The sequence below is a fragment of the Corvus cornix genome, unplaced genomic scaffold (assembly GCF_000738735.6).
Source record: "Corvus cornix cornix isolate S_Up_H32 unplaced genomic scaffold, ASM73873v5 scaffold7, whole genome shotgun sequence".
Classification (NCBI taxonomy): Eukaryota; Metazoa; Chordata; class Aves; order Passeriformes; family Corvidae; genus Corvus; species Corvus cornix.
In genome coordinates this window covers 154,198-169,754 of record NW_024108692.1, presented here as the reverse complement: position 1 = coordinate 169,754, position 15,557 = coordinate 154,198, and the positions used below count along the sequence as shown (strand labels likewise).

Here is a 15,557-nt window from a genome sequence, read left to right as displayed (position 1 = left end):
GCAGGCCCTGCCCAATATGAACCCCTGAGTACAACAGACAAAGTTCTGGTGGGGCATATGAGAAGTATGTTAGGAAAGACTGTTTGGATTAATTCTGCCTCAAGCAAAGACAAACTCATCCATGGGGTTGTCTTTACTCAGGGGCCAGGTTGCACATGGTGGGTGATGCAGAAGGATGGAGAGACAAGATGTAACCCTCAAGGGGACCTTATTTTGGGGTGAACTGTCTGTCATACTGTACCTGTATCTAGATCTAGATGTACATATGTATAGAATTAGGGTAATGCATGTATGTGTATACAGTTTAAAAGTCTAAGTTTGATGTAACACTGGTATGGGAAATAAATTTGTGGTGGATAATGTTGTGGGTTATGCTTTTTCTTAGGGAATTTTCTTCCCATTTGTTCCACAGGAGATGGTGAATGGATAGTATTTAAGAGATAAAAGATATCTGGGCGTCTTGGAATTCCATTGAAATGGTTCCGCGGGGGAAGGGGAAAGTGGTGTGGTTTCAGCAGTTTCTTAGCTTGGGGTGGGTCAGTCTTGGCCCAGCTTGGAGGGGAGAAGGTGGTGGTTTTTGGTGCTCCACTTCTGCTGCCAGAGGGGTTTGGCGCTGCTGTGAAGTTTCTCCTGACTGCCTATTGGTAAGGCCTCTGCTTACAGTGAATTGTCTGGTGACTGGGACTTTCTCTGCAGCACCCACTCTCGCCAGGGGAGACCCACACCTTCTCTCTCCTGAAAGAGAGAGAGAGAGAGAGAGAGCACCTTCCCCGCTGCTGATGGACTGGAACCTCACCAGAGCTGCCATCACCAGGATATTTCACTGGACACGTGAGGACACAGGGAAACCCAGCAACCCCCTTTACGCTCCACCTTTTCTCTCTTCCCAGGGCCACCATTAACCCCTGGGGAGGCTCAGGGCTTGCATTGGAGTGCCCCCTGCATCCATGGGGGTGTCACTGCACCCCCTCTGCCTCAATATGGGCCAACAGTGCCTCCTGCCAGGTGTGGTCATAACTACGCCAAAAAGGAAAAGCGCTTGATTGGTAGGAAAAAGGCTGTTATTGGGTTTTCTGTTTTGGTTTTTTTTGTTGTTGTTGTTTCTGTTGTTATTGTTTGTTTTTCTCTATATAAATAGATAGATAGATAGATACATTCTAGTAAAGAACTGTTATTCATTTTCACATATATTTGCCCAAAACCCCATAATTTCAAAGCTGTAATAAGTTGGAGGGAGAGGGGTCATCTCTTCCATTCCAGGAAGGTTCCTGTCTTCCTTGGAAGACACCTAGCTCTTAAAACACGACAATTTGCCTCTTAGCTCCCCACTATTTCATAGCAGGCAGGGAGAAGGTGTGTGGTTTATATTCCTCTTTTAGCATGAATCTGTAGAAGCCCGGAAGTTTTCAAGGCCATGTTGGACAGGACTTTGAAAAATGTGGTCTAGTGAGTGGCATCTGTGTCCATGCAGGGATGCTTGGAATGAGGCGATCTTTAAGGCCGCATCAAACCCAAATCATTCTATGATTCCATAATTCTGGCGTTCTGTGCTGTTTTTGATCAGTGAATCCAGGCTGACCAGCTCCACTTGACATTATCAATACCTGCACACAAATGGTGCCCACTGTCCAGCTGGGGGGAACTGGCAGCCTGGAACATCTCCTTAGCCCAGCAGAGAAATCCCAATAGGTAGGGCCCCCATTCCCATCAGTCCCATAGCCAGGGATGCTGAGCACTCAGGCGTCTCTCAGGTGGGCTCACACCTCCCCAGCAGGGATTATTGCAGCTCGCCAGCCCCACGCGGGTCAGAACAGGGCTCAGGCTGGGCATGGAACGTCCAGAGCATCTCTTGGCACAGGAACTCCCCCCAGGCTCTTTTGCAGCTTAACCAAGCTGTTCCTGCCTGCTCCATTTCACCACACAGTGCAACTGCCTTTGAACGTGCAGTCCAGGCTCTGTGTCTCCTGGAACATTCAGGTTTAGGGTTCCTTCCTTGCCTAAAACTGTGAGGGCTGCCATGACCTTCCTGGGGCTGGTAAGATTAGCAATTCCTGGGTTCCCTCCCGGGTGGTGGCACATGGGTTGAATTTTCTTGGCTCTTTACAGACCTCTCAGTGATTTACAAATGAAGTGTGACAGGGATCAAAAGGCAGCTGCCATGTGGCCCACGGGCTGCTGGGAGTGGGGAGGTGATATGTTGGGTCATATGAGGCGGCATCAGCTGGGAGACAGTGACCTTTCAGAGAGCTCTTTTCCCTCTGTAAGAACTTTCCCCCTTCCTCACCCAGCCCAGAAAGTATCCAACCTGCAACGCTGAGCTTGGTGTCATTTTCAGCGAACCAGACACTGGATTCCACGCTGCAAATGTATCTTCCTTCATCTGCTGGTAGGACATTCTTTAATGTCAGGGACACGTTCCCAGTGGCAAATCCATCTCCTGGCACTGATGTTCTCCCACGGTATTTCTGCATTGGTTCACCCCCAAACTGCCCGTATGTGTAGATGTCCTCTGTGTGCCCATCTGTGATTTTTATCCAGTGCACTTGGGGGTTGTCCAGTGGCTTTGTGGAAGAGATGGTGCAAGGAAGGATTGTATCCTGGCCGACAATTCCAACTACAGTCAGGGGAGCCGTGACTCTGAAATGTTCTGTGGAAACCAAACTTGAGTGAGCATCTGGCTGACATCAATCAGAAAATGTACTGGTGTGAAGGACAGAGGACTGGGAGTAACTGTGCTGAAGAACTGAAAGTTGCAAATATTCAGACATTTGTCTCTTCTGTTCATACACCTTTAGGCCATGATCATCACAGAAATACACCAAAATCTGAGAAAAAAAAAAGCCCAAGAGTTCTTTCAGGAAAGTTTTAAGTTTTGAAAAGAAACCCAGGAAAGCAGAATCAATGGTTTGATGAAAATTACAATACTTTTTCTGAAGTTTTCATAAAAGAGAAATTAATTCTGGTTTGGAGCATTCACTCCCTATCTCCTTATTTTCTTATCTCTGAGGCGAAATGGGAACTGGCGAAATTGAAAAGCCCAAAGTAATAGATGAAAGGATTGATACAAGTTGTAGAGAATAGAAATATTTTGTGGAAAATGAAAAAATAAAAAGTATAAAAGCATGTCCAGAGCCATTCCATGCAGCTTCCCAGCTGTCCCTGCCCCTTTGCAGCCCTGTGCCACCAGCAGCAGGGCAGCTGTGCCAATGCCAACTGCCCACGCAGGCAGGGAGATGCTCCTGGTACTGGGGAGGGCTGGACAGGGCAGAGCTGCCTTGGCTTAGGGCTTCCCCAGCTCCACCAAGGAAGAGAAACTCCGGCTGCAAAGGGCTGGATTCCCCAAGAGCAGAGGGGCAGGGCAGCTCTGGCTCTTGTGGAGTTCAAATCAGGGCTGCTCAGGAGACCATGGCCCTCAGCTCCTGCACTTCTGATCATCTGCAGGCTGGAATCCCCCAGAAAGGAGCAGAACAGCTCCTGGAAGCGTTACCTGAGACAGGAATGGCCAGAAGCAGGGCCAGAGCCAACAGGAGCCATCTCCTCTGCTCCATCCCTGCAGTCCCCTGGGTGGGATGATCCCGCAGCTGACCTGGAACAGGCACAGAAGGGAAGTGAGCAAAGAAGGGAAATCCTGTCCCAAAGCCCTGTTTTCTCTCTCACCTGGCACCTGGCACCAGCTGCAACTTCTGAAGATGCCAAGTGCTCAAAGAGTTGAGTTCAGACATCAAGAAAACTTGTGCCTTTCCAGAGATCTCAATTACCCCTGCAGATACTGGGAATATCTCTCAGTCCAATGTGCTCCCAGGAAATTGTGACAGGGGATGCAAGAGAGGAAAATTCAACCCAGACCCCACTGTGAACTTTAATGGACACCTTAACTAACAGACCGGATGAAATCTCTGGTCTGGGTTGCTCAAGTCTCTCTGCCCATGATCTGAGATGGGGGAAAAGGAGGAAGAAACTCTTTCCCCCTCCCATGCCCACATTTGGAGGAAGGGGAATCCATGGCACTTGGTATCCTGAAATTACAGCTCCCTGGGAACCATCAGGCTGCAGAGTGACAGTGCCTCAGCTCAGCACAAACCTGGAATCACTTAGGGAGCTGTACCAGGCTTGGCTTTGCTGCACTGCACTAAAGATCTTGCCCTTCTCTGGCTCTGGCTCCTTCTGCACTTTGTCATTGCCAGGATGTGCCTGACTGCCCTTATCTCAGTCCTCATAGAAACACTTTTGGTGTGATATCTTCATTACTTTATGAGTGTATTAGTGTTCAATATTCCCACTTTAGTGACCAGTGAGGAAGGTGGGCCATCCTGATGACTGCCAAGCTGGAATTCAACATGCTGCACTGCATTGTCTGGATACATCTCAGCTTCTAGACAAGGCTGTCTCCAGGTCTCACAGCTGTGTCTGATGTAACTAAATCGGATGCTGTTTGAACAGGTGTGGTGGTGGATCAAGGCAGACATCAGTATTCCACATTCTGGATCAATTCTTGTCCTGGGAAGACACCTGCCATATTGGGCCACTGGGGAAGCACAATTGCAGTTACAGGGGAAGTGTTTAATTCACTGGATTTTAATCACAAATTCTCCCTCTTCACTTGCTAAGGAGACACAGGAACTCCTGGAGGGATTTCATCCAATTCACCACAGACCACCACAATGGGGATTCATCTCCACTCTGATCTCCACAGCACAGGCTTTCTCCTCTGAGCTGGTTGTTCTGAGCTGTATTTATGGGACATGGAGACAAATGGGCACTGTGATGTCTCTGGCCTGGTTTTGGCTGGGATAGAGTTAATTTTCTTCCTTGTAGCTTGTCCAGGGCTTTTTTTTTTTTTGATTCAGGATGAGAACAATGTTGATAACACACCAGTGTTTCAGTTGTTGCTCAGCTGTGCTCACCCCAAGTGACTTTTCAGTGTCTCTTGCTCTGCCTGCGTGGAGCTGCACAAGAAACCAGGAGGGAGCAGGGCCAGGACAGGTGACCTGGATGGGCCAGGGGAATATTTCAGACCACGGAATGTCCTGCCCAGTATATAAACCGATGAATTGGCAGGAAGGGGGCTGATCACTGCCCAGGGGCAGCCTGGGCAACAGTCAGTGAGTGGTGAGTAATTGGACTGGGCATTGCTTGGGTTTTATTCCTCCCTCTCTCTCCCCCTCTCTCCTTTTCATTGCAATTCTTCTTACTATATTTTTTTACTTTCTTTCAATTCTTAAGCTGTTCTTGTCTCAATCAAAACTTTTCTTTCCAATTCTTCTCCCCACTCAGGGAGTGCCAAGGGCCAGGGAGTGAGTGAGCTGCTGTGTGGTACTTAGTGGCCATCTGGGGTTAAACCACGCCAGTCTCACATCATTCAAGAAGCCAAAGGTCTTGGGGTGAGATGGCCACAAACTCAGATCCACTGAACACATCACCCACGTGTCCGTAAACTACACAGGGAGCTCAGGGCACTGAATGTCAACCTGCAGCTGGCACTGAACTCTGGAAACTGTCATGTTAAATTCTGTTGTTTCTGCTGTCCAGGGGTTTTTAAGGGTTTGGAAATACACTACGTCTGTGCTTTGCAGGTGATTTTCCCATAAGGCCATAGGAAATTTTGTTGCAAGCATTAATTTGGAGAGTTGATATGGGAAAGAGGTCAGTTGTTCTTAGAAATGAGGGGTTTGCTCCTCAGTCACTTAAAAATATCTCTCAGGGACTGTTTTGGATATTATTAAGGCTGGGATATTAATCCAGACATTTGGGGAGAGGCAGATGTGACACAGGACTTGTAGAAACCTGTTCCCCTCTGGATCAGCTGCTGGAGGCTTAGAAAAGGAAAATGTCACAAGACAGGAACATCTGACCCAGGAATTCCAGCCAGAACATGCTGAGACCTTACACACCTTGTTCAGGAACACTGAAACTTCTTCTGACAAATGTCATGGTCTTTTTTCATCCAACTTTTACAAAATGTTCCTGTCATCCAAGGAGGGCCCCAAAGAGACCTCGCTGTCTAACAAATTATCAGTTCGTACTTCAGAGACCAAAACCACATTCCCAAACAAACTGAATGCTTTTCAAAAGACCTGAAAATAGGTCTAAAAAACTCAACACAACAAAAAACCAAATAAACAAACAAACAAAGTAACACACAAAGGCAGAGTTTTGCCATGCCCCGAGGCTTCATGTTCAACACAGCTAACAGACACAACTGGCCACAGTTTAACTGAGGGCAATAATCAGTGTTAGACCAGAAGGGGAGAAAATGGAGTTGAGTTGACACTGACTCTGCAACACCTGTGAGGTCTGAAAAGATCACTGAATTCTCTGGAATCATGAGAAGAATGATTTAATTGATAAACAAAGATGATGTCATGATGACATGAGGTTTGCTGCTTATGAATTGACAACCTCAATCATTCAAGGAAATGAAACTAACCAGGAAATGTTTAAGCTTATTCACATTTCTGCAGGGGCTGCTGACCTCTGGGTGCTCTGGGAGTTATCATCATCCTGAGTTACCATAAAATCAAGGCAGTTTCACACTGTTTCAGCTTGCAACAGGAAAGAGTTCCAAGTGGCCAGACTTGGGACCAGCCTTGCTTGCTGGGAAGGAAGTTCCAGCATTATCATCAGCCCTGCTTTGCCTCAAGGCCCTGCCCCAAGGTGGTCCCTGGGCCCAACAGCCCTTTCCAGAGGGGGAATTCCACCCTTCTCTCCTGCTCTGCAGCCTCCCCTTCCAAGCTGTACCAGGACAGCACAGCCAGCTCTGGACACCAAAGGCAGCAGAACCATCCTTGGGGAAGACACAACACCAGACCCAGAGGGCCAGCCCATAGCTCAGCTTTTCCCCCAAATGACCATTCCCTGTCACTTTCAGTTCCTCTCTGAGCCCCCCTGGAAACACCTGTGCTGCTGATGCTCCCAGTTCTTGCCACCTTTGCCTGAGGAGACCTGGGGGATGGGAAGAGCTTGCTGGTCCCTGTGTGCACAGCTGGGGTGAAGGGAAGAGAGTGGTTCCTTTCCACCCTGACAGCAGCAGCACATTCACCACTTGTTCAGGAGAGAAAGAAACAACACAGAGCTGCTTACCTGCCTTGGTCAGCAAAGGTGAGCACTGATATGGGACAGGTATTTTTCCTCTTGCCAGAGAAACTTCCACCTGTAGAAACAAAGGAAAATGAACAGAAGAATCTCATTCCAAAGTTTAAATGTGGCATTCCTCTGCCCAAAAATCTCTTTGCTGCCTGAAGGTCATGTCTCATCTGCCATATGAGTGCTTTGTTTTGGTGTTGTGCAAATGGAGCTTCAATGTTTCAGAGATGTCTAAGACCAGCAGGGATCCTGCTCAATGCCCACAAAGTGTGGTTTATTTAAGAATTAGAGCTGGCTTTTGCTTGTTAACAGGTAAGAACTATCTCCATATATTCAGTTCAAAATGAACTTTGATCAGTTTGTTTAGGGATTGACTTTGAACACTGAAAAAGAAAAGACAAATAAAACAGTAAAGATTAAGTTGGGCTGTTGGTATTCCAGAAGATCACATGTCATGTCTTTGTCAGCGAGTTTCCAAGAAGAATTTTTAGGTCAATATCAGAGAAAATGACCAAGTCACTCATGTGTTAAGGATAGGTTTACATTATCTATACCAAATCCCATAATGGCAATGATCACTGAGGATATATTCCTTTCTAAATAGTCACCATAGTCACTGTGAAATTTTGAAAGTTCCTTGAAATTTAGTTATTAATAAAATTTTAAAGAATTCCATTGGTAATTCCCTCTTCTTTTTTAGGTTTTTGCACTGATTTCCACCTCACTGATTGTCAGTATTACTTCATTCGCATAACTTTTTCCTGTCTGTGCAGTGAAAGAAAAGTCTGGATTTCTAAAGAATTATGACATGAAGAACAGGAAGATCCACCTAGAGAAAGAAAGATTAAATTAAAACAGAGATGGATGAGATTTTGCAAGAGAAACTGCTGAGAGCTTCTCATCTCCACACCTTTTCCCAAAATCTTATGGTAGACAGAGACACAACAGCAGAAAGGCAGAACACTCTGTGTAGGTCTCCACACACCTGCACTCCCAAAGCTCTGCCATGGCCAAACAAGTCCTTGCACCATTGCTATGGGTGGGTCCTCCTTTGCCCACCCCCCTCACAGCTCCATCCTGCCCCAGTTATCAGCTCCTGTTCTGCCTTTCCCACCCCACAGAAATCTCCCTCTCCACTCGGGTGTGCCTGGAACTCCAGCTGCTCTCCCCGCTCAGTTCTCAGGTGGTGTCAGCACAGAGGCACAGGTGGGCTCAGGTCCCTGGGACAGGGGTCCCCAAGCCATGCAGCTCCACCAGGGATGAACCTGGCTCAGCTTGGCTCTCCTGCTCATCCTCATGCTGGCTTTGCTGGGAATCAGAGGAGAATAGCAGAAGGTGCTGCCGGGAGTTCCTGAAGCAGTGGGCAGGAGCCTGGGAAAGGGAAATGCTCCAAGACATCAGCTTCCAGTGAACCCTTAAACTCTCTCTCTGACCATCTCCTTTCTCCCAGCAGAACTTCCTGGCCCTGCTGAGCAACAAGGGCTGCTCTGTTCCTCTTCTCTGCCTCTGTCCCTTGCCCCAGCCCAGGATGTGCTCAGGCAAGAAAGCAGCAGATCTTACAGGTGCCCCATGTGCAGCTCTGCTCCTCCTTTCCCAAAGCCTCACATCTCACAGCTGCCTGATGAGCAGAGGAAGAGGGGCAGCTGCACCAGGGATTCCTTCCAGTTCCCAAAGACCAACTCCATTGCAATCCCAAGTGCTTTGCAGAGCAGAGATCCCCTGTTTGACTCAGTGGGCCCTCACTGCTGCCTGCAGTGGGCATCTGCTCTCTGTGCACTGCTGATACAAAGCTGAACAATCCTGTGCTGTTTGGCTTGGCCAAGATCTTTCATTCCCTCCTCCTTGTTTTAGAGCTTTTCCTGCTTCAAGCCCATGTTCAGCTGCTGCAGAAAAGTTTGTGTCTCCTGTAAGCCTTGTGTCCTGCTGATCACACCTGGGCATGCGATCTCCTGGACACCCACACAACACCCAAGTGCCACCAGAAACCTCCATGCACAGCACTGGATCTTTCAGGGTAGGATTCCCACGGCTGCCTGTGCTGCAGCCAGGAATTTCACTGCCATTCAGCCAGAGACACAGGACATGACAAAGTTCCCTGCATGGGGCCAGAGCCCCTGAATCCAGAGCCCTGTGCAGCTCAAGCAGATACAATGCACATTGTGCTCTGTCATTGAGCTTCCACCACCTCTGGTGTGAATCTTACCTCAAAACCTGCCCATGCCCTTAGGATACTCTCTGAAATCCCTTTTCTCACCTCCAGCCCCTGCTTTCTTCTACATGTCCCAGTCTAAGCCACAAGAAGTTGCAGGAGGTCTTCAGCCCTGGTCAAACTGGCCACTCAAATCCCAAGACGACAAAGCAGAATGGGAGAGACCCCAGAGACAGTGGGATCTCATCTCAGACCACTCCAAGGAGAGCCCTTCTGGTTGTCCTGGAGCCCTGGGTGTGCTGCTGGGGATCTCTGATCTGCTTGTCTCTCCAGGGCACACCTGGTCCATGCCTGAGAGCTCAATCTTCAGGTCATTTCTGGTTGGCTCCCAGTTTTCTCCTCACAGATTGCTTGAATTATTCTCCCTTCATCCCTTTACACAGAGGTAAAAGAGCAACAAAATCAGGGCTGATAAATAGGAAGAAGAATATAATAAATACATCACATAGAAATAATAACTGCAATTTAACGCTTCGTTCTCCAGATTAAATGATTACCATATTGCTGTACATCCCAGATTAGTCACACACAATAAATGCTAAAATACCTAAAATCCAAGCTTCCCAGGGCTCTTACCTGAGATTTGGTGTAGAACTCACTGGGTAACTCAGCTGCTCTGCTTTGGGGGGCACTTTGAATGCTGTTTCCTTCATTTACTTAAACCAGGCACTCGATGTAGCTGCCATGGCACAGGAGGATCACACACCAAATCACAGAAGGTAAAAATGCCCTAAAAATGATCTGAGTCTTATGGCAGCATGAGCACTTCCCAGCACAGCAAGCCCAGGAAATGCAAGGACCAGGAGGTCAAGCTCAGGACAAATGTAATGAAGTCTGGACAGAAGAAGTCAGAAGCAACAGACAATTCCCTTAATGGCTTCTCCTGAGGACATTGAAATTCCAGCTCCATTCTTTCTTCAACTACAACCAGAATTATGGAGTAAAGTGATACAGACAACACACTAAAATGATTTTTCCAACATGTTGGAATTGCTTCCTGACTTCCATTTTGCTCAGTGATCAATACTGCACCAGCTCAGAAGCATTCTGTGCCTCTGTATCACACCACTCATCTTCTAAAGCACTTTCTATCACCACATCTGCAAAGGTTAAACAGTCAAGAGGAGGTGAAAATTAAACACACACCAGAATTGGGTATACATACAGTCACATTTGACTTTGGAGATTCTGAAAACTATGGTTCCAGGTGTCTCGTGCCCTGTACAGGATCACAGAAACACAGAGTAGGTGAGGTTGGGAGTGACCCCAAGAGATCACCTGGTCCAACTCCTCTGCTCACCCAGGGACACCTGGAGCTGGTGTGCCAGAACCTCTCCCAGAGGCTTTTGAATATCTCCAAGGATGGAGGCTCCACCACCTCCCCAGGGAACAATGTCTGTCAGACCCAGGGAGCAGTTTGGGGCTCAATGGCCTTGCTGCATTTCTCTCTCCATTTGACATCTTCTTGGTGAGGTGCCTTGATTGGCTCAGAGACACAAGCTGCAACATGAGAATTCCCATTAAATATACAGAATGTTTTTGGTAGTATTTTGCCATGAGGGTGATCAAGTGTTTGAACAAGCTGAGGTAATTTGATCTATGGAGGTTTTTCCCCCCTTGTTGCTACCACGTAAAGTGGAGATTGTAAATAAAAATGAGAAGCCATTGCCTCTTGTCATTGCATTATTGACCTATTGTTGTCATGCCATAAAGTTTGTCAGGATGGTGAGAGCTGGAACCACGTCCCAACTGTGCTTGAACAGACTGAAACCCCACAATAAAGTAATATGGAATTAGAGGAGGAATGCAGATAGTGCCCTAAACTCGGAAATTTAGGATTTTCAGTAAAATGGGAATTGAATGAGATGGGATGAGAGGTGCCTTGAGAAAGAACAATAAAGTCAGGGGATGCTGAGAATGATTTTGGTGGTGAACGTGGGATAAAAAATTGGATTTACTCATCCAGCTTGAACTATTTCATACACAGATTAAGAATGTCTTTTAATGCTTAATTAGTAGTTAAAAATCTCAGTAAAAATGACTAACCATGAATATTTCTGACATCTGAACTCAGAGCAATAATAAGAAGCTATTTTGCCATGAGACAAAGGAGGTGCAATAGAGCAACACGTGAGGACATGCTCCAAACCCACCGTATAAGATCAGTTATTACCTGGGACATCTCTGCACAGGCTGAAGGTGTAAAAATTAAAGACTATTTCTGATGAAAGCTCAGATTGTGGTTTCAGGTTTTGATGGCAGTTATTTCAACACTTTCTGCACCCTCTTTCTCACACCCACCTTTGCTCTCTGTTCATCTGTGCTGGGCAATAACTCACTGGCACCAGGGCTCTGAACTGTGTCCATTTCATCCCAAGGATGTGCACAGGCTGCACCAAATCTCACCCTCTTCTCCCAGTGCCACCACCACAGGGTGGTCCTGCAGCCCTGGACTCTCCTGTCCCATCTGGGACACTCGTGGCCATGACCTGCAGCTCCAGGCTGTGCAAGATCTGCAGCAAAGCCGTGTCTCCTCTTCCATGCACTAAACCACTGCACAGGGGGACACAACAGAGCCTTGCCTCCTTCTCAATCCCCAGTCTCCTGCCTTCACCTGGGAGGGACAAATGGCAGTGGGGGACTCAGGGCACCAAAATGTTCTCCATAAATAAAGCCAGGCTTGTTGTGCTGCAGCCAAGGGCAGGTCCCTGGGCATGGGCCAGCTGGTTACAGTGCCCCTTGCAGAGGCACCTTGGGCAGCAGAACAGCAAGTGCCTTGTGCTGGGTGAGCAGGAGATCCAGCAGAGCCCCACTCCTCACTGGCTCCTCTATCATTGGAGGTGGAAGTATCAGGAAGCTGCAGGATTGCTGGTGTCCTGCCCTGTTGTGCCTCCAGCAGCTTTCATGGCTCTTGGTATCCCTCACAAAGACCAGGCTCTGTGAACGAAGGGGCAGGTTCAGGAGGGCTTTGCAGGGAGGAGGCTGCCCCAGAGGGACAGGCAAACACAGCTCGTGCTCCATGTCAGAAACAGGCTGACAATGTTGCCAATTTTAATAGGTTTTATTAACAGTGACTGAGAACAGGAACCGAGAGTAGCTAAAGAACCCAAGACAACAAGGCAGGCAAAGCAGCGCGCCCAATGCTGGATGCTCCCCTGAAAAGCACGTCAGCAAAGGAGGACCCCGTGCCCGGCACCGGAACAGTTTATGGAGTCTTTTGGCCCACTTCAGATTGGTCAGTCACTTTTGATCCTCGCTATCATTGGCTCGTTTAGAGGTGCGTTCTTTATCAATCATTTGTCCAGGGGGCAATTTCATTGGTTGCTCTTATAGTCCAATCCGTGTCCTCTCTGGTGCGATAAATGATGATGTAATGTCCACCTCAGAACTTTCCAGATACTCCAACCCACCGACCGGTCCCACGTGTCAACCAATGGTGATACATAAGTGCTGCCCCAAATACAAATAAATTTGCAACATTGAAATTCAGTTAATAACTAACTACACCCAAACCCCCAACCCAAAAAATGTCCACCAGCTCAACCAATTAGCTCATTAACATTATTGATTAACAGGGACCAAACCACTTATAACACTCTGGGCTCACAGGGTGCGGAAATGAAAGCGGGGGCTCTGCAGGCACAGCGGCCACAGAGGGGCTGAGGCAGGGCCCCCGCTGGCCACAGCCACTCGGTGTGGGAAGGTCCTGCCAGCCCTCAAGCCTGCAGCAGGACCAGTCCCAGGCACGCTGCAAGCCCCGGGCCAGGCAGCTCTTGCAGCGCTGGGCAGAGCTCAGCCCACAGCAGACGCTGCAAGGAGAGGCTGTGGCTGCAGTGCCCCAAACAATGCTGGCCCAGGGGGGATGTGCCAGGCTGTCTCCTGCTCGCCCGGTCTTCCTCCTCCCCCTCCTGCTGCTGCTGCTGCTGCTGGGTGAGTTGGGGATGGCTTTGCCTTGGGGCTCAGCACTGCAGCGCTGCTGAGCGGGGCAGGACAGGGCCCGTGCTGGGCCCAGGGCAGGCCCCTGGGGAAAGGGTGTGTGGAGCAGCCGTGCAGCACTGAGGGGCAGAGCTGCTCTGGGGAGGGCAGCAGGACCAGTGCTTCCTCCAGCTGAGCCAAGGGGGAATTTCCAAACACTTTAAGGTGGTTTGTCTGATAGTGAGAGACTTGGTATATGCTGAAGTGCTTTTGGGTGCCATAGACATCCATCTAGAACCACAAACCCGCAAAAAATGGGTGTGGGGAGGTATCAAGTCAGGAGACAAAGGAGATGCAGGATGGAGCTGCATGGGTAGGAAGGTGCGGGCCCAGCAAGGACTCAGCAGTGGAAATGTGGACAGGAGCACAGGGCTGAGCTGGGTTGCTGCCTGTCTGACCAAACCCCTCTGTGTCCCCTAGTACAGGTGCTGCTGTGATGGCTCAGGACATCTGCAGCTCCCCAGGGCATGGAGACTATGGGGATAGGTCCCATCAAGGGATTTGAGTGGGGCTGAAGATGGGAATGGAGAAGTTCTTTGTTCCCCATCTGAGCCATTTTCCAGCTCTGACAACAGAACACTCTCCCAAGTTGTCCCTGTGCCCTGTCTCCAAGTGACCTCCCAGCTCCTGAGCTCTTCTTGAATGCCTCCAATGCTCAGCAAGGAGAATGGGTTTTCCTTCACCATCTCATTAAATATCAGACTCCTAATATGAAAGTAGATTTCTGCAAGGATAAGGTGGAGATGCTCAGCCCAAAAGCCCAACAACATCAGCTGAGTTACTCTGTGACCTTGTCCATGATGATAGAGAGCTCAGGAACATTCACATGTGGATACCAGCACAAGGACAACAGCAACCGAGTGAGGAACTCTGCCCTCAGTGCTCCCACAAACCTGAGGGTCACAGGTGAGTCGTGGCACTGGGGCACACACAGGAAACACTCCAGGGCTCCCCAGACCCCAGGTGAGGGAGGGGACCCTGCCCTGCCCCACAGCATGTCCCCGGGCAGTTGGGATGCTGGGGGTCAGGGTGCACTTCAGCACAGCCTTGGGCACCAGGGACACTCCTGCCAGTCCCAGCAGAGCATCCTGCTCCTCTCCTGCCCCAGCATCACAGAAAGGGCAGAGTGGTGGTGCCAGATCTAATGCAGAGCCACAGCTGAGCAGGGCATTCATTTATTGATCCCCACAGTTGATAGAGGGTGGATTGGGGGTCCCTGCAGTTGCTCAGTCTGTGCAGGACCTGGGGCAGCTGCAGACTCTCTCCCTGTCCCTTTCTCCTCCCAGGCAGTGGATTAATCTCTCAGTCAGGGACATCCACTGCTGGTGAGTGATTCTCTCCCTCACACCCAGTGTCCCTCAGCACTGGGCCAAGGCTGCCCAGCTGCCAACACCAGGACATTGGGAGGTTCATAAGCTGGAAGCTTGTTTTCCTCTTGTCTTGGGGTGACCTTATGATGTGTATCCCATATCGCTGCCTATGCCCAGAAATTAATTATTGGCCTTTCTATGCCTCTGAACTGAGCCTGAGAGGGGGAAGAAAAAAACTGAGCAAAACTTTCTCAAAGCAGTTTGAAACTTGTTCAAGGTCACATAAAGATAGCAGGTTTTTTTTTTCCAGCTGGGGCAGGGGGAGGAGCGAGGAAGCACCCGGCTTGCAGCTTTTCCAGTCAGTTTTTGGCCAGTTTTTTTCCAGTTTCTGGTTCTCTGGAGAGAGGCTGAGAGTTGAACATTTCCTTCTCTGGAATTTCGGATTTTCTCCCTTTTCTACTGGACTGCTTGATTGCTGTAACATCAGAGCACATCGGGAGGACTTTCCACTGGGCACAGAGGGCCTGGCCCTGGGCCAAGCCCAGCTCCGAGGAGACCAAAGGGAGGACTCGAACACTTTCCCAGGTTTTTTCCTCTACAGCGAAAGATTTTACCATTTAACATTATTTTCCTTTCCTGTGTGTTTGTTAAATAAATAGTTTTATCTTCTTCACTTTCCTTCGAGGAAAATTTATTTTTTTCCCGAACTTGGTGGGGGAAGGGGTGGTTGTGCCTTCTCTCAGAGGCATATATATTTCTAAATTTGGCCAAACCGGAACACCTCTAAGGCCATTGGTTGTTCTCTGCTTCCTCTTCTCCAACAGATCATGTTCCCACAGCTCCTCATTCCAGGCAATCCCACACCTTTCCCACATGCATGCTAGTGGGAGTGGTGACCATCTCCCTTTTCCCCCTCATGGCTGCAGCCAGCTACTGTGTCCTGAAGATTGGTAAGTGATTTGGGGAAATTGAGGGTAAAA

The 15,557-nt window shown here is 48.8% G+C and overlaps 1 protein-coding gene across 5 annotated transcripts in view; it reads right to left on the bottom strand.

Moving 5' to 3' along the window:
- The window catches only part of LOC120412265 (butyrophilin subfamily 3 member A3-like), a 29,525-nt gene extending 22,091 nt beyond the window's left edge, over nt 1-7,434 (bottom strand). For 3 of the 5 annotated variants that reach the window (XM_039572639.1, XM_039572641.1, XM_039572643.1), the window contains exons 1-3: nt 7,081-7,433; nt 3,488-3,586; nt 2,306-2,647 (exon numbers count right to left, since the gene is read on the bottom strand). In XM_039572639.1, the coding sequence (XP_039428573.1) occupies nt 2,306-2,647; nt 3,488-3,548 (403 nt within the window). In that variant the 5' untranslated portion in view covers nt 3,549-3,586; nt 7,081-7,433. Of the gene's footprint in view, nt 1-2,305; nt 2,648-3,487; nt 3,587-7,080 lie in introns of all 5 variants that reach the window. The other 2 variants (XM_039572644.1, XM_039572640.1) reach the window with 1 other exon arrangement.
- Between the last annotated feature and the right edge of the window lie 8,123 nt (nt 7,435-15,557).